Source organism: Labrus mixtus, chromosome 19, assembly GCF_963584025.1.
Source record: "Labrus mixtus chromosome 19, fLabMix1.1, whole genome shotgun sequence".
Lineage (NCBI taxonomy): Eukaryota > Metazoa > Chordata > Actinopteri > Labriformes > Labridae > Labrus > Labrus mixtus.
This window is the reverse complement of record NC_083630.1, coordinates 10,178,879-10,198,547: the sequence shown is the minus strand read 5'-3', so window position 1 is coordinate 10,198,547 and position 19,669 is coordinate 10,178,879. Positions and strand designations below refer to the sequence as shown.

General features: G+C 42.1%; 1 protein-coding gene and 1 long non-coding RNA gene across 11 annotated transcripts in view; both read right to left on the bottom strand.

The window, feature by feature from the left end:
* LOC132994505 (microtubule-associated protein 4) overlaps window positions 1–19,669 on the bottom strand; it is a 125,137-nt gene that overhangs the window by 54,871 nt on the left and 50,597 nt on the right. For 8 of the 10 annotated variants that reach the window (XM_061064883.1, XM_061064882.1, XM_061064881.1 and 5 more), the window contains 3 exons: window positions 12,709–12,822; window positions 10,796–10,882; window positions 6,387–6,575 (listed from right to left, as the gene is read on the bottom strand). In XM_061064883.1, the coding sequence (XP_060920866.1) occupies window positions 6,387–6,575; window positions 10,796–10,882; window positions 12,709–12,822 (390 nt within the window). The remainder of the gene's footprint in view (window positions 1–6,386; window positions 6,576–10,795; window positions 10,883–12,708; window positions 12,823–19,669) is intronic. The other 2 variants (XM_061064886.1, XM_061064888.1) reach the window with 1 other exon arrangement.
* On the bottom strand, window positions 4,218–6,380 carry LOC132994511 (uncharacterized). The gene is made up of 2 exons (XR_009676706.1): window positions 5,234–6,380; window positions 4,218–5,063 (listed from the first exon to the last, which is right to left on the bottom strand). It is a non-coding gene; the product is annotated as an uncharacterized LOC132994511 (long non-coding RNA).

Here is a 19,669-nt window from a genome sequence, read left to right as displayed (position 1 = left end):
TAATCACAATACCTTGGGACTTACTTGGGAACAGTGGGACTTATTTTTCTCTTTCAATGATGTGTCATCCTTTTTTTTTATTTAATGTTAACACTTACAGTAACAATTGATCCCAAGTTGTATTATTGCTTCTGAGTAATTATTGCTTGATGGAATGTGAATCAAACACATAAAGCACATAGAAACAATCTGGAGGATGGTAGTGAATTAAATGATGTAGAGGCGTGGTGCTTTTGAGGTTGCTGAGTCACTGCAGCCTCACTAAGATTCTCTCTTAGCCTGAAACTATCAGACTGCACAAGAGCTCTTTAAAAAGAGGGGGGGGGGGGGGGGGGGGGGGGGGGTAAGAGTAAGGAGTGTGTGAGTTTACATTTGTCTGCAGACTAAAAATAAGGTCACGCGGTGCATTTACAGTGTTCCACATGAGCACACAGAAACAAAAAGACTTCTTAATGGTTCCATAGAAAGGAGGTCAATTACAGGCAACCATGCTGTAACTAAAACGGCGTGTCTTGGGATATTGTATAACAAAGCCCAGGTAGACAAGAAGTAATGAGAATATAGAGGAAATGTCCACTGAGACAAGGTTGTTCTACTTTGGCCCAGTTTGTTTCTTGTTTTAAGCTAGACACACTCACATACACATTCACAGAAACAGAGCTAAAGTGGAGCAGCTTTCATGCCCAGTACAATTACTCTCTAGTGTGTTGTACTTCATATTATCAAACCTGTGACAGATCACCGCTCTCTATTTCTCATTAGTCCAAAGACGCATTAAAAAACAGCCATCTTTACTTTCACTTTTAAAGGTACTTTATTGTGGAATCCAAAAGAGAATCATTCAGTGCTTCTAAGCAGTTTTTTAACAAATGACTCTACCTTCAGTTTGGAATATGCATGTACTATACAAAGCACAGTTTTAATGCAGAAAGAGGGGAATATAAATACAATGTTTTAAAGAGTTAAAAGTCAAATATTATACTCCCTTTCAACCAGTTTAAAGAAGTCTCAGAGCTCCCCAAAACATGTCTGTGAAGTTTTTTTAAATAACTCCACTCTGATCCTGTATTTGTTCATGCCTATAACCCCCTCTATTTCAGACCTGCTCAGAACATGATGTTTCTGTGTCTGTACCTTTAAATGCAAATGAGCTGGTCTAGACTTTTGCCTGATGGGTTGGCTGTACTTCTGGTTACATGTCACTAGATGTTGTCCTTTTCCTCTCTTCAAGTATTTTAAAAAAGTACAACATTTCTGTTTAGAAAAAATTAACCCCCTATTCGGTCAGCGAGGGATTTATGATTTTAGACGTTTATAAATAAATAAATATGTAAATATGCTTTTATTGTTCTGCTCCTCCTCGGTCAAAACAGAGTCCCTTTGGGTTTTCAAAGATCAGCCCTCCACATCTTGTGACAGAGAAAAGGGGGGGTGTGTGGTTGCTGCAATGTTGAGTCATCGTGTGTTTCTTTGTACCTAACACAGTACCAGAGACAATATGCACACACACACACACACACACACACACACACACACACACACACACACACACACACACACACACACACACACACACACACACACACACACACACACACACACACACACACACACACACACACACACACACACTCTTAATATTTAAGAGTAGCAGTGACAGGCTTACAAACTTCAGACGTATCTATTTATGATTGACTTCATTACCTGTTACCATTTAACTAACTGCTTAACTGCTGATCAGGAAAAAACCCACAGTGAAGCAGGTGAGGGCCTGGCCTGAGGGAGCTATGGAAGCATTACAGGACTGCTTTGAATGCACGGACTGGGACATGTTCAAGGCGGCTGCTACGGACAATCATCAGACGTGTGTGGAGGAGTATGCCGAGTCTGTGTCTGCATACATTCAGAAGTGCATGGAGGATGTTAGTGTGATCAAGAACATCTCCACACGGGCCAACGAGAAACCCTGGATGACCAGTGAGGTACGTGCAATGCTGAAAGCCCGGAACGACGCTTTTAAATCTGGCATGACATGGTGGCACTAAAAACAGCCAGAGCCAACCTGAACCGTGCCATAAAGGTTGCAAAGCGTGCTCACAGTCAGAAAGTGCAGGACTTCTTCGAGGACCCCACGAACACCAGACGAATGTGGCAGGGCATCCAAGTCATCACAGACTATAAAGCTACTCCTCCCCCCTGTGACAACAACATCAACTTTCTCAACGACCTCAACAACTACTTTGCAAGGTTTGAGGCACTCAACACCACTCCAGCGAGGAAATCTATTCCTCGCTCCGATGAGCAGCCAATCAGCCTGGACACAGCTGATGTCCGGAGAACCCTGAGGAGAGTGGACACCCGGAAAGCAGCGGGCCCTGACGACATACCGGGACGGGTGCTTAAGGAATGTGCTGACCAGCTGGCTGGGGTTCTCACAGACATCTTCAACACCTCGCTGATCCAGGCTGTGGTACCATCATGTTTAAAGACTGCTACAATTATACCAGTGCCTAAAAAATCCACAATCTCCTCACTCAGTGACTACCGCCCTGTAGCACTAACCCCAATTATGATGAAGTGCTTTGAGAGGCTGGTAAAGGACCACATTGTCTCCAGACTTCCCCCCACATTCGACCCGTACCAGTTTGCTTACCGCCCTAACCGCTCCACAGAGGATGCCATCTCCTCTGCACTCCACCTGGGCTTACAACATCTGGAAGAGAAGGACACACATGTGCGGATGTTGTTTCTGGACTTCAGCTCAGCGTTCAATACAATCATCCCGCAGCATCTGGTGAGCAAACTGGCCCCCCTTGGTTTCAGAACCCCCCTATGTAACTGGCTGCTTGACTTCCTCACAAACAGACCCCAGTCTGTGCGGGTGGGCAACAACACCTCCAGTGTCATCTCCCTGAGCACCGGCTCCCCTCAGGGCTGCGTCCTGAGTCCGCTGCTGTTCACCCTGATGACCCATGACTGCTGCGCCAGGACCACTACTAACCACATCGTGAAGTTCGCAGACGACACAACAGTAGTGGGCCTCATCCGTGACAATAACGACATGGACTACAGAGAGGAGGTGAAACATCTGGTTGACTGGTGCAGAACCAACAACCTGGTCCTGAACGTCGACTTCAGGAGGCGCCAGCCCAGCCACACACCACTCCTCATCAACGGCACAGCAGTGGAGAGAGTAAGCAGCACGAAGTTCCTGGGGGTGCAGATAACAGACACTCTGACCTGGTCCCTTCACACCGGAGCTCTTGTGAAAAAAGCGCAGCAGCGCATGCACTTTTTGCGTCGGGTGAAGAGAGCACACCTCCCTCCTCCTATTCTCACCACCTTTTACAGAGGCACTATAGAGAGCGTCATGACAAACTGCATCTCTGTCTGGTCCGGAGCCCGCAGTGCCTCCGACTGGAAGTCCCTGCAGAGAGTGGTGAGGACGGCGGAAAAGATCATTAAGACTCCACTTCCTCCCATCCAGGAGATCGCAAAGATCCGCTGTCTGATCAGGGCTCAGAAAATCAGCAGAGACACCTCCCACCCCCACCGAGGACTGTTTTCGCTGCTGGACTCTGGAAAGAGGTTCCGCAGCCTCCGAAGCAGAACTTCCAGGTTCTGTAACAGCTTCTTCCCACAGGCCATAAGACTCTTGAACACGAATTAATAATCCCTCCATTCCCCCTCAAACCCCCACACAGGACTACCTCACTGGACTGTAAAATACAATATAACACACATCACAAACGTGCAATATATTTATCTGTATAGTAATTTTTACTCATAGCTTTTCTTTTTATATCTATTTATATCTGCACCTTATTTTTCTATATAAATACTTGCTGCTGTTTTTTATCCTGCACTACAACAAGCCAAATGCAATGAAATTTCGTTCTTATCTGCACTGTAAAGTACAAGTTCGAATGACAATAAAGAAAGTCTAAGTCTAAATGGAAATAACTCAATAAGCTAGTAGCAGTTTAATTAAAGCACCGCACGGTTACTTGGCTCTAACAATCCTCCTCTTCTGTTCTGTTATTGGTCAAATCTTAGAAGCAGTAGAAGCCAGGTAAACAGGTTCAAGATAATACTAGACCATCTGAACAATAATGAATGCATTAACATATTAATCTTTGCTGGTTTCAGACAAGTTCTTTACAACTGGATTGGTAACTGTGTTGCCTCACAGTCTTTACAGTAATACACAATAAGTGGCCTGGATGTTTGTTTGCCTTTAACGCAGCGAAAACCAGGCTTTCAAATATCCATTTTTGCTGCTCTGAATGTTTTTCTTTAAGTGTTGCCACATTGTCATTTTTGGTTTATGTCATATTCCTGTCCAAAAACTTAAAAGTTCCATGTGAAAATATGTCAAATAAGGAATGTGCCAGTCAGATATGCTGCATCCGTATTTGCACAAATACTGACATTTAAAGTGACATTTCTGGAAGACCTTTCATAACTAGAGCTCTGGAAAGGCTCAGGTCTCCATTCAGGATGGTTAACGGCAGATTATAAAACTCTGACCCGGGAGTCAGATTCACTAAGACAAAATGTTAGATTGGTGATCTAGTTCCTCGATGGGCAACATTCCTGCATGGTTGGCTTTTTATTTGAAATGGTGAAGAAGCCATGGTTTCCAGTGGCAGATTCTTAATAACATCCAAAAAAGCTACATAGTATTTTTGTTTAAAAAATAAATCCAGAGATTGATGACCTGGCATTTGTGATCATGATGAAAATGTACCTTGTACTAATGCACTGCAAGCTGTTATTCATGTGGTGGTTCATGGTTACTTTGTGCCTCTTTGTATCATCCTGCTCTCATCTACCACAGAGGTACAGGGAGTTCTGCCACCTGCTGTGTAGCAGTGCACCATGGGGGGCTCAGCTGCCCTGCTGCTTTGTGCATCGTTCCACTGGCCACATGTAATGCAAGCATGGCCCTATTAGCTGGCACAAGTCACAGCATGGTGACGACTACAGCTCCAAAGCTCCAAGCTGTGTACGATCAGAAGAACATAGGACATGAGAGAGACCCTATGGGAGGAGGAGAGGGGCTGGTCAAGAGAGTGGACACAGAGACACAGCCAGCATCTCTTTGAAGGATAAATGTACACAGATCCACCCATGCAAACACACACACACACACACACACACACACACACACACACACACACACACACACACACACACACACACACACACACACACACACACACACACACACACACACACAGCAATATATGACTAGAAGCCATGACATGATGGCACACCCTATATATGTCAGCATGAGATGTGCATTGACCTTGAGTTGGATGACTAAATAACATTGGAGCTGGTGTGTGTGTGTGTGTGTGTGTGTGTGTGTGTGTGTGTGTGTGTGTGTGTGTGTGTGTGTGTGTGTGTGTGTGTGTGTGTGTGTGTGATGTAAGTTATAAAAAGGAAATACATGAAGCTGCTCTGTATACTGCCACCCTGTGTGGAAAATTTCAGGCAGTGCAGCAAAGGCCACAGTGATATACTGTATATATATATATATATATGTATATATATGTATATACATATATATATCACTATATTACATTATTACAGTCATCAGTTTGATTTACTATTCTTGTGAGGATGAATGGATGGAAAAACGATGAACACCTAGTGTTTTAACACACAAACTACCCAGGTCATTTTGACTGTTTTTAGAATCTGCAATTCAACGACTTTGTGGAAATTAGACCCATTTAACTAAAGAACGCCGACTTTTATGACTATTACAAGCAAACAATGCTATTGAAGTGAGTCCCACTTGTTCAAATAGCAATTAGCAGTAAGTGTAAGCTCTGGATCAGGATCTGGAACTTTGGTATATGAGTTTAAAGAGCAACATGAGACAACTTCAAAGTCGTACCTAGGAGGTCATATCATCTGAGACCAAATTGCAGAAGGTTTTGTGCAAAACATGATAAAACACCTATGAGGTAAGATGAAAAAAGACTTTAAAAGTCTGACAATTAGAAAATGTATATGCATTGAGATTTAGTATTTGGCTTTGGTCAGTAGTCCTCACCTCGTGCTTTTACATGTAAGTATGCAAGACGCCTGAAATACATTTATTTCAGTTCAAATGAGCTGAGGGAATAGATAAATAATAATAATACACAGAAAAAAGTAAGGCTCTGTCTTCCACCTATCCGGAGCTGCTCCTGAGAAAGGCACAGATGCTTTTATTTGTTCGAGTAAATGTGCTGACCTGCCTTAGGCATATTCCAGGTTTATAGATGTATACATTCATTCTGATTGTCAAGTACAGCCTTATTGAAAAAGGGCAGGTTAACACTTCCATCATTTCCTGACAACATGACTGAGTGAATCTGCATGCGTCTTACCTGCTGACAGGTCCAGAGGGCTACGGGGAGCCTGAGGTTCAGGCAGCATGGGGCTGTACTCTTTAGGGGCTTCAGACCCCGCTGTGGGTGTGGGGTGCTGGGGTTCGGCTTTACTTGGAGTCCTCTCACCTGACAGAGGGGCAGCCCCAACCTCGATGTTGACCCCCATCCCAGCAGACTGGGAGAAACCTAAAGATGAACAAACAAGAACAAAACAAAACAGGTCATTGGTCAATTTTGGGGATTCTTTCTGCAGCAATAATAACAGAAAACATGTTGTGTTTCTAGTAGCCACCAATAGCAAAGTGTACAAAGAATTGGGTATTTACAGCCCCTAAGAGATGTTTGGATACCAGTCCCTTTTCCCCAATTGCAGAATCTTATATCTACACTTGATCATTTGCAAATAAAGGATACAATACAAGTGGCATACTGTTTCTGTCTTAAAACAACTGCAAACTGCTGACCCTGAATGGACGTGACATGATTGCTGTGGTTGTTTTATGCCCTGCTTCAGTACAATGAAGGAATCCTAGCTTCAAAAACTAAGCTAAGGTTAGCAGAACTCTTTGCATCCCTTTCCTGATGTCTTGTGTCTGACAAAATACCTGTACTTTTATCATGAAAACGATTTATTTCGTTTCATTATTTCAGCTTTTTCAATAATCGTTACTATGGATACAAAAATACAGAAAAAAAAGGATGGAACAGCACTGATACCTCAGACTTTCCATTAGCAGCACCTTGTTGTTGTTTGTTGTGCTAACTTGGCAATAAACGTGAAAGCTTTCTTTTAATCACTCAAAACAGCTGTTGCTAGTGTTAGCAATAATTTGTATCATTGCTGTTGAATACTTTGGTTTGGGGAAGAAGAAACAGACCAGTTTTAAGAGGTGGTGTAATAGATTATGGTATCAGAGGGGTGCGGAATGTGCCGCAATGGCCGACTCCAGGGATCGAATTTAAGAGATTTCACAAGCACTTCTGATACTTGCATTGCTATTGGAACAATGTTAAACAGTCATAAGGTGGACAAGGATAATCTCATGACTGATTTATCCGTACCAACAGTGGAGTAATCAAAGAACAGAACTGTGCAATGAGAGAGCAAGAGGCATTTCTTTCTTTTTTTAAAGAGACAGTGAAAGCCAACGAGAGCAACGCCTGAGATGATATAACAGAGGAAAAGGAATGACTCAATCAACACAGCTCCCGGGGACAAACTGTGTGTATGTGTTTTAAACATGTACAGTATGTGTGATACTTTCTGGCAGGTCCTGGATGTGGTTATGAATGTGTCTCTACCAGAGGTGTGAGTGTGTGTTGTTTAAAAAAAAACACTGAGTAAGATGAATGAGGATCATGCATGTAAATGAGGGCATTGTGTGTGAGCTAAATAGGTGAAAGTGAGGTTACAGATTAGTTCTAAGGGCAGCCATGGGTGCAAGAGTCAACAATATGTGTATTTATGGGGAAGGTTGTGTCTGTATGTGTTTGTGAGACAGAGGAGGAGAAAACTGTATTTGCGTGCATGTCTGCGAGTTAAAGCCTGGAGCAGGATACGGTGGCCCAGAGACGACAGCTCTCATTAAGACAACAGTGAAAGCTGGGTATGCAGAGGTTGGCATGGTGAAAGACATAACTCAGCCTCATAACTCTGACTCCATGTGTGTGTGTGTGTGTGTGTGTGTGTGTGTGTGTGTGTGTGTGTGTGTGTGTGTGTGTGTGTGTGTGTGTGTGTGTGTGTGTGTCACCTCCTGGAGTACCAGCACTGACAGCTTCAGCCCTGCATGCTGCTAACAAGCTTGGCCTCACCACAAGCCATTTATCAGGCAGGAATTTAGGAGCAGAGATTCCAGACTAAATGCTGCACTCAGGTTACATTTTAATTGGGAAGAAAATCTCCCGGGCAAAGAGAACTTGTTTATTGAAAGTTCTTTTTTTTTTTTAAACTGTATATTTAAATGGTAAATGGTAGATGGACTTGAGCTTGTAAAGCCCTTTTCTAGTCTTCTGACGACTCAAATTGCTTTTTACAAATCAAGACGGCAGAGGTGTCCATCAGTATTAACTAATCCATTCCTACACATTCATACGCCACAGACGAAGCAGCCGGAGCAATTCGGGGGTTCAGTGTCTTGCCCAAGAACACATTGGACATGTTGCTGCAGGACAGAGCAGAAATATAAGCCTGTGTAAACCATTGTCATGTCAATGATGACTTAGTTTTACCTGGGGTTGTTAACATTCTCAGTCATCCAAGGGCCGTTAGGGTCACATGGTCTGGGGTTAGAATCAGGCTTTTGGTACATTCTATTTTGATCCCTGAAGTCGGAGTTGCCGTCGGATTCGTCATCAGTAAGGCCCCTTGAAGTCAGAACTCTGACCCAGAAACTTGGAGGAACTTCAGTATCCCAGGCTCAAAATCAAACACGGCTGCCACACGCATCAACATCAAAGTTTCAGCTGTAGATTATAGTGTTCATTATTAGTTGTTAGCGTGTAATCAAATCAATCGCACCGACTGCAAGTCATGTCGCTTTTGCGCGCAAACTACCATGTAGTGTGCTGTTATTGCCTGCTGTTAGCTAATACAGCAACGGCACTCCTGAAGTTATTTTCTGACTGGTTGCCAACTCGTTACTTGAACAAGGTCAATTGGGTGTGACGTCATTCCCAGCTACGACTTCCTAGGTAAATGGAACGCAACATTAAGCTGGTTAGACAGAGAATTAAAAAAAGCAGTGACAGGCGGTCAGGCCACCACCTCTGTTCAGGGAGGGTTGTTTCACCTTAACACAGATGGCTTCTTTAACACTTCTTTTAAACCAGCGGTCTCTCCAATTTACAAGTCCTTGCATTCCTCATTGCATTTTTTTTTGCATAAACCACGTTGATTAGTTTTATGACTGGGGGGGGGGTTTGTCCTTGGGGTGAACGAGCTTCTGTCTCATAGTATTGGATGGTTTGAAGTTCACCAAAATGTTGTGTTTTTGAAATATTCTCCAACGCCAGACAAATATGGAATCACAGTGCCGTGACCCTAAGTTGTTCTCTTTTTCCCTGTTGGTGCTGTGTGTCTTGAGGGTCTTGATGAAGGCCCAGTTGGGGTAGCCACACATCTTAAGTGCTTTCTTGAGATGTTTCTATTCATTCTCCTTTCCCTCTGTCCTTGTAGGCACATTCTGAGCCTCATGGTGTTTGGTTCTAAAGACACCTGTCTTGTTGCTGTAGTGGATGGTGGGGTTTAAACCGTTAAGTACTGGTCCATGTGTGAAGGTTTTCTGAAAATGTCTAAGTCAAGGCTTCTGTCTTCTTCAAAGCAAACCGCACTGTCCAAGAAGGCCAGACTGTTCACTCTGACATCCTCTCCGGTAAACTTGACGTAATTGTCTTTTCCATTGAGGTGTACTTTGAAAGCTTCATCTTCTGTTGATCAAATTTGGATTCAGGTGTCCTCCACGTATCTAACCAGTGGCTTGGGGTATATCCTATATGAAAGAAGGTAGAGACCTGATCTCTCAGTCAGACATGTAGAGATTGGCCACTATTGGAGACACAGCACAGCCATGTTTCTTTCTGTAGATGCCTCCAATAACGTGTGCGTTTAAATGTAAAAAGCCATGTGGTAAATATTGAAAAGACACGGTTAGGTACTTTTGAAACATAAGAAAAGACAAGACAACGTTTGCTTCTGACCACTGACGGTCCTGCTAAAAATGCATGATGATTCTGATTGGTTACAGACGCTTTCCCTAGTAAGTAGTGTTGTTCAATGACGCAGTCACTAATTATCCAACTCTCCACTATTTCAAAATAATTCATTAGCATTCACTTCAGACTGCCAGACATGGAAATGAGTGATATCATTGATGTTCTCGTTGTTCTCAGTGTAAAACAGCAATTCTCCTTTTGCTACATTCCACCCCTGACTCTGACCCAAGCATAAGAGAAAGAAAGAAAGAAAGAAAGAAAGATTGAGTTCCTGATCACAGGAATAAGATGGGAAACAGAGTAAACTCTATAGTTTACTTACTGTTTCACTTGTTTCTGTAATGGCACTTGTTGGTGGATTTTTTTTTTGCCTTGCCAGCTCAGTAAAAAAAAAAGAAAAGATTAACAGAAATCTTTTATTATGAGTCAGCATTTTTAGCTAATGCTATTGATCGCATTAAGTCTGCCAGGTGAAAAATGAAGATGAAAGCCAAATAGCCAAATATTGATACAGTTATGACATTATTCCTTAAATAATGTTACATTTCATTTGTATCTCAGGTTTGGGAAGTGCTTGCCAATTTAATGCAGTACATGTTCACTATGAAAGAAACTGCCCTTGTATTTTTATGCTACCTTTATCATACTAATGCTGTGTTGCTGTGTCTAAATCCCATCAAGTATTGGGACTTTACCTGAAAAAGCTCCCATCCGGCCAGTGTCCATCATTGGGGCAGGGCTGGTCTGAGAGCCCAGAGGATCTGAATAACTTGCCATGGAGGCTGGCAAGATGAAGGACAATGTGAAAAATAAAAAGAAGTGGGGAAAAAGTGGAAAGGATAAAGAAGTTGAGAGAGCGGAATGAGCAAAGATGGATGATAAAGTCAAAGGAGAAAAAAAAATGGAAGTAAGAGATGGATTGGTAGTTGTAGGTAGAGGTAATGGTTGGAAATGACAACATTAAAAATATAGAATGGGTGAGGTGGAAGGAGAGAAAAGAGAGAAGGCATTTCATTTAATGTTTCTACATGTTAGCATAGACATGCCAGCAATGTACCAAGTACAACTCGGGTTTAATCCACACAATTAAAGTATTATAATACTAATCATAAAATTTGCTGTTCTTTTTATGGATTTATATTATTTTTCTTTAGAACTTTTACCTGTGAATACTCTCTACACGTTTCTCTACTTAACTATGTTTAAAAGATCAATCAAATATAAGTCACACAGAAAATCTTGAGTCATGCCAATTAACTAAAAAACTAAGTCCCATGTCAAGTTATACTGGAAGTGCACATCCTAAACTTTGTGTTGTACATCCTAAACTTTGTGTTGTTCATTCTAAACATTGTGTTGTTCATTCTAAACTTTGTGTTGTTCATTCTAAACTTTGTGTTGTTCATTCTAAACTTTGTGTTGTTCATTCTAAACTTTGTGTTGTACATCCTAAACTTTGTGTTGTACATCCTAAACTTTGTGTTGTACATCCTAAACTTTGTGTTGTTCATTCTAAACATTGTGTTGTTCATTCTAAACTTTGTGTTGTTCATTCTAAACATTGTGTTGTTGATCCTAAACTTTGTGTTGTTCATTCTAAACATTGTGTTGTTCATTCTAAACTTTGTGTTGTTCATTCTAAACATTGTGTTGTTGATCCTAAACTTTGTGTTGCACATCCTAATTCATGCATTTGCGTATGTCTGCTCATGTGCACACCAAATTGTTGCTTAAGCTTTTGCTACTTAAACATGATTGGCTGCCTTTTTTTTGTACCGTAACCTTTCATCACTTCAGGTCATGCTTATAAAATCTAGGGGTGACCCCATATACTAAGTTCAACACAGACTCTCATTGGCTGTTATTAAGTGTCATCAAAAGGTCAAGTTTCACTGGATTTAAGTCGCAGGGACTCAGTTTGGTGGATTTCTATGATCAGGAAAATTCAGTAACTCTTCAAATGGTGAGTTTGTTTGTCACTGGTCTGACCCCCGCACACTGGACCGTCAGTGTGTGCCTGCTGTTTTGGTTATAGAGTCAAATTAATGCAGATGAGTGAGAAAAACAATGTCCTATCATAGAATAAAATGTTATTCCAAGTCTAGAAGACAAATGGTTTAACAATGTGATTAAACTCAAATGACAATGTGGATCAATGCCCAGAAAAAAAAACGGCAACAAAACTTTGGACTGTCAGTCGATTTTAGGCAAAATCTGATGACTGAGGCTTGACTATGTGAATCCTAGGACTAATACAATTCACGTGTTACCAAATAGTCAAAGGCTGGTTGCAAGTCCTAGTGTTTTCAAGCAAAGTCCAAACACAAGGGAAGTCTGACCCTGGTCTGTTCAAAATCTGCTTCTTTTAATAACTGTTCAGAAGTTGAGAGGTCATCTGAATTCAAATCCATTTATTCACACTTAATGAAAAAAGATATTGATCTTCAAGATGCTGTAAGCTAAGTTATAGAGCTATTCTGACAGCAAATGTTATACATCTACTTCTTTGTTTGATTATAAAACTAAATGACTTGATAAGACAAAGGAACTCTAATTTCCCTTTTGGTCAAATAAATACATTCTTGACCAGCAGTCTTGACCTTTGTACCTGATAAGAAGTCCGTAGCTAGGGCCTGCTTCTGGTCAAGTGATTTTGGCCACACCTCTCCCTGCGGCTCCGGGCGCGACGCTGAAGTCTGTCCCCCTGTGGTCACCTTACAACCTACAGTGAAAACATGGAACATTGAACATTAATCCGCCCCTCCTCACTGATGACGTGCCACTGTACAACTGTTATTTAATAACACGATGCTAATAAGGAGTAGACCGCGCTGAACACATATCCCCACACACTCACACAAAGGCGTTCACAGAATTGTGACACTTTTATATAATTGAACCTGTCACCCATATAATAATCGCAACACCCGCACACCCTGCACATGCACACGCATTCTCACCTGGCAAATTTCCTTCCAACAGCAGATATCCCAGTAATCCCATAAAACTCAACATTCAGTGGTGTTTGCTGTGTACTGCTCAGTGCCTCTGTCCCTGTCTGTCTGCACTGCAGCCTCAGCTGGCTCTGAGCTACTAACACTGTGAACCCCCAGTCACACACACAAACACACTCGCACACACGCGCAAAAATGTGATCCCAGTCAGAGAGTCTGGGTTTGGTGTGACGTTTCACTTTCTGTCTGGTTCAGGTCTCAGGCCCCGCCAGCAAGCACCTCCCCTCACTCTCCTCGACCTCCCGTGGCCCACTCCCTCCCTCTCTGCCCCTGCATTCAACCTTAAACTCCTGTGACGGTCTCCAACCAGAGATCCTGCCTGGACAGGAAAGGGAAGAACTCCGACTGGCAGATTTGAAGGCAGGATATCAGAGAGGAAGATGAAAGGTTAGAAAAAAGCAAAACAAGAAGAGAAAAGTAAAACGAAAGGTTCGGGACAGGTAAGTAATTAAAGGAGGAAAGAAGGGAAATGGATGAAAAAAGAAGAATGTGAGTCGGATGAGTAACAGAGGGAGGGGAGGAGCAGAGGAGAGAAGGAGGGAGCAACCGATGGCAACCCTCTCCCAGCAGCGTTCACAGAGGGTGACAGTGAAGCGAGCAGACAGGACGCCACCCAAAGTCACAAGCGCTTCCATATATCAGACACGAACGGGGGCCATGGTTGGGTGTGCATTGTCTGTCTCAACAGGACGCAGAAAACACACCGTGGGCAGGGTCACCCATTGATTTAAATAACCCTCCCGCAGCAGCATTCTTCCTTATGGTCTCAATTTTTGTTGTCTGGCTGTCTTCATGTCTCCCTATGCCTTGTAAACACAAAGTAGGGAAATAACACAAGACATGCAAGGTCACAGGGGACTTCCCCTAGGTCTAAGGTGGCCAAAATGAGTTAAATGGTAAATGTTAAATGGACTTGAGCTTATATAGCGCTTTTCTAGTTCACCTGAATGTACAGAAAATCTTATAGCAAAAGAACAGGTGGATGTTTCCCCTGCTGTGTTGTGTCGCTGTCCATGGTGCTGAATTCATACTGTGCAGCTTTGAAAGGGCATTCAAGGGCACTGATATGAAAACCTCCAATATCTCTCACTAGTTGCATCCCTACCCCATACTGAGACACCCCGGTTGACTTGAATAAATCACAGTCTTATTAGAGCTGTGGCCACTGAGTGTTTTTGCATCCTGGGGGGAAGGGAGGTTACACAAATGCATGACCTCGAAGCTGCTAGCTGTCTGGTAAGTACCCATCCCTCGGAGGAAACATCTTTTGGGCAACATTAGGAGCAGTATTAATGGACTAGATTGGAGCAACTAGATTAGAATCGTAGTAGTTTTCATCCATCATTTCCTCACTCACAAAGGTTTCAAACAATCTCTAAGGTAAGGGTAGGAAGAACAGAGTTTCCATCGTGCAACAAAGTTTACAAAACCACAGTCAGACTTCGACCTTGATCATCGTTGATCACGTTCAAGCAGATTTCCTGTGCAATTAGGGTGTGCTGGTTTTCAGCATTCAATCAGATATTGGTTCAACTTACCCCTACAGGATGGGCTTGAATAACTTTGCGTTTTGAGAAAAGTTGTGTAATCACTTTTTCAGGAAGCAATTATGTAGACTTTTATTAATTTACTTTTGTTGTTTTTTTTTTTTCTTCAATAGATTCAGTTTAGTTTGCATTTGTAACTCAACCACCGTGAGAGGCTGATCCAAGTGGCAGAAGTAACATTTGTAAATAACTAACCAACCAACCATGCGTTGGCCTCTTTCACTGTGAAAAGCACAAAACTAGGTGTTTAAAGTGAGTTGGTCTATAGAACAGTTTTCCTTTTGTTTGTTGCCAGTCTGTTTGTTTGAGTATATAGAATTTTTAAATAATTCTGGAAACAGTCCTGCTGATCTCTTATGCCTCTTGGCCCTTTGGACTTAAATTGCCCAGTGGGGTATTACGTTCAATAAATGTTTTGTTTGCTGTGATGTGAGATATTTGTGAAATTCAGAGCTCAAACACTGTATTTTTTTAGTCTGGGTTTATGTGGTTGTGCTGAAGGCTATCTCCAAGCCTAGACAAGTTTTTAGGGGGTTCAGGTCAGTCCACCAGGGAACATTTCATGCCGAGTTATTCTCTGCACACTGCTCTGTGTTCAATGTACCAAAGATGAACTGCTCAGCTTGACAGAAGGAGAAGACCAACTGTGATGCACATAATGTCAGTGTTTGTGCATGTGCGTTTTTTTGTTTTGTTTTTTTGGAACATGTCACAAGAATTGTTCTTAGTACTGTAGGTGAGTAAGAGCCCGACAGGGGACTCATTACATTGTCATCATTCATCATCATGACTGCTTGACCTTAACCAACTGTCTGCTTATAGAAACGAAAATATGATCACTACAGGGCTTCTGCCACAATACTGAATGTAGGCAGAACATTTGCACATCACTGGATATATAACCAGTACTCTTAACACCCGGATGACCTTCAGACCTGCTATGTACAACACTGAATAAGCTTAATTTTTTATGTAAAACGTGTGTTTTCAAACCTTAAGATATCATGAGATCTACAGTTGATGTAATGGGTTGAGATACAAGTTGTACAATTATTGAAAAGACTTTCACAAACCAGTCTATGCTATGCTGCCACTTCCTCAAAGTTGGCATATCAGTGTGATAGTATTCTGATTATCCGGTTTATGGTCTAGCTTGGATAGCAATGCAATATGTGCAGTGTGGCTACATTTGAATGAAAAACATCAGACTCACTCTTACCTTTCAGCAAGCTACAAATGAGCCCATGACATCCAGGACAAAGCTATTGAAACATCCCTGTTTACCCCGAAGGTCGCTTTTATCTACAAAGTGAGACCTATGAGACCTTTCTTTTCTTAACAGAAGTGTACTGCATTCACTTGTGAAGATAAAACAATCTGCTCTGTTTTTCTGAATAAACAGCTTAACTGTCTTGGTAGTTTGAAAAAAAACAAAACAGCTTATTTTCATTTTTTTTAAATCACACACAAAAAAAAAAAAATAATAATCTGAGGACACTCTTGCGAATGAGGCTGCCTCCGAATGACAGTTAAATGCAAGTTAACACTTTGCTTTGATGGTTGTCTGAAAGTACTTCATTATTTGGGATTCCAGGGACACCAATCTTTTGTCTCTGATGTTAAATATAGTGATACTGTAGGATGAATATGACTGGAATCTATCATGGCCAAAATAATATAGTGTAGCACTACATTAAAGGTCACATATTACATTACTTTTTAACAAGTTATAATAAGTCTCAGAGCTCCCCAAAACCTGTCTCTGAAGTTTGTTGCCAAAAATCCACTCTGTTCCTGTATTTGATCATGCCTATATACCCCTCTATTTCAGCCCTGCTCAAAACAGGCTGTTTCTGTGTCTGTAGCTTTAAATGTAAATGAGCTGTGTCTGACCACGCCCCGATTGAGTGGCTTGGCCTTTCATTTGTCTACAGCCTTATTGTTTACGATTGAGAAGGCAGACTCAGAGGGCAAAAAACAAACTCCTCGCTGTGGGAGTGTCATCCACCTGGGGGAAGGGTTACTGACCTTTGTGATGTCACAAAGGATACATTTCCAAAAGGGCCGGTTTGTAGACAGGGTAGCGACACATAAGTGCTCAGAAAACATAGTAAAGTGTATTTTGCATAATATGTAACCCTTTAAATATTTTAGATCAAGTAATATAATCATCAAGTAGTCTATGAAGGGCTGAAGCTTTTGGTCTGTCCATCACTTAACTGTAAAAATGCACACAAGCAATTCCTCAAAAGAAAATGTGTGCAATGATATAATTAGACATCACTTATGGTATGTCACCTAATCTAAATGATCTACTTATGAAACAAGAAGTTAACCTTGGCCTACAGTAAGCAGCACCACCAAAGTGTGACATCTGCCACTCAGAGTTACATTTCTGATCATATTTTTAGTGTCAACAAAATGTTCCAGATTATGTAAGAGCTGCTGCTGCTGGAGGGTGCTGACCTCGGTCTGAGGACGAAGAATGGCGAGACAGACTGGATCGGTTAGCAGTTTGACGGATGAACTTTGTCATTTTGGAGGCATCTGGGGACACACATGCACACTCACACAGAGCTACTCTGCTGCAGCTGCACAAATGTAGAGCACCAAATGTGAAGTCACACTCATACACTCACATGCATGCACACAGTAACGCATACGAGCATGCTCAGAGAAAGAAAAACACAACATGAGCTCAGCCGGAAAGTCGGACCTCATGCTTGGAGGACACTTGGCTGACCAGACAAAAAAAAAAAGAAGAAGCTAAATATAGCCCAGGATGAAAACACATACACATATACACACATGCACACATGCACACATGTCTTGCCTAATCCTACTCATGCATGGATACGTTTGGGGAGAGACACTGGAGCCCTGTGAGGGCCGTTCTGTGGACAGGCAGCAGATTTGGGATCAGCTGAGAAGCAGGGGTCAGTGGAGGAATGCTGCCATTGGAACTTTGTTATGATGAGATTTCTGCCATCTTTGAAACACCGTAAATAATAAAAGACATGTTTGAGCGCCTTCTTCCTCATCTTGTTGTATCCTATCAGTGTACCTTGTATCAGAACCGAAACAGAAAGAGGTGTTTCGGAGGTATTATGACATTGAGACACATCAGCTGCCGACAAAACCTGAGCAGGTTTTTTTGGTGACTAAGTGCGATGACTCACTTTATAACTGTACACCACGCTGCTTTCTAAATTGACTCAAACAAAGAGATTTGGAAAAGCAAAATAATCACCACAACATTTTTCACCAGGCAGACAATGATTTTTTTTTATCATTTAAAGGGGTCATATTCAGCCTTTTCTGGTTTTATATGCTCTTTAGTGTGTTTTCCAAGTGTCGTGTGCATGTTTAGGCACATCTATGTGCAAAAATTCAAAGTCCGCAGAAACGCGGCTTCTCCTACGTCTTCCTGTTAGCTGCAGCATTAGCTGCATGTAACGCTCGGTTCTAGCCCCCCTCTAAAAATGTTGCCAGTGTGACGTCTTGTCAGTGTGAGATCACTGATCTAAGCCCATTGGCTCGTTGTGGCAAGCCCAGCAGCTCATGTTGCACGCCCATTAACTTCCGTAGCACGCCCACGATATGCCGTAGTCTGCGGTAGCACAGTAGTGCTAAGGTGCTGATGTTTTTGTTCCACTCGGAGCCAAAGTGGCTGCATTCTCAATATGGTAAAAGGGGCGTGACATTTCCGAGAACCGTGCTGAGCGACTGACCAATTACGGCAGAGCAGACAGGCCGACCAATCAGATCAGACTTGGCACACGTGGGGACTCTGAACGTGGACACTTCAGAGCCTTAGAGAGAGAGTCAGAAGCGAGCCGGTGCATGGAGCGGCAGTACATGAAAACACTTTTTAAGAACTTTAGCTATTGTGAACATACTTTAGTACATAGATTAAATATACAAACCCCAAAAAGAGCATAATATGACCTCTTTAATTTATCTTCACCCACAACAAGTTTTATCTGTTTTTACATTCTGACTGCACAAACAGAAAAAGGCTGGGGTGTAAAAGCAGCACATATCTCCTGAAAAGTTTAAGGGAAGAATGTGCAACATTTTACACATGAACACAGCAGAAATCAAGTATATCCTGTGTTAATGTCACTCTGAGTCATGACTGTCTACAATGTGAAGCTCAAGTCACACCAGCTGTATTGTTGTGAGAGCCGTGTTTACATCATGTTTACATGGACGGGATGGCCTTGCGTATAAATCTGTTTTAGTCAAGCACTAGAGAAAAGAAGAATAACACTCACTGCCTATTTGGATGTCAATTAAGTGTCTTTAGATCACGTTCATTCCATGTCAATTCATGTGCAGTATGAAGCTGTGAGTTAGCCAAAGTGTGCTAACATTAGCATGCTAACACAACAATGCAGGACACCGGCAATTGCAGCTCGAGCAAAGGACAATTTTGTCCTTTGTGCCAACGCGAGTGGAGAGAGGTTGGGGGTGTGCTGCTGGAGGAGAGCGGAGGCTTCAGAATAGCGGAAGTGTTGCCAAACAGGAGTTTTTTTTTTTTTTGGTTTAATGCTGGTGCTCAAGGGTGACATCTACTGGATCAAAAAAGCCATGCATTCTTCCTTTAAATAGTTGTTTTCAAAAACAGAGTCTAGCTTGACACAAGCGATGACTGTCTCTGGTTAAAAAAAAGAATATTCACCTAAATGTATTCAAAGGATTTGAATATCTATCTGAGCCTTTCAGTGGATGTAACTTGATAGGTCATAATAAGCCCTTACAGCCCTGTATCTAATGAGGATGAGTATTTTATCTCACTTCTGTCTGGATCATTTCAGATGAGTTAGTACTACGTTTAGCCCTGTGGCAGCTGCGTTTCCTCTGACCTGGTGACTAAATGCTAATTCTGATACGTGTGAAGCAAATGTCTGCAGAATGCTGCGCAGCGACACAATGCTCCTGCTGGTCTCATGTCTAAGATGAGATGTAGGTTTGAGTTTTTCTTTTCTTCTAAATAAAGTACACC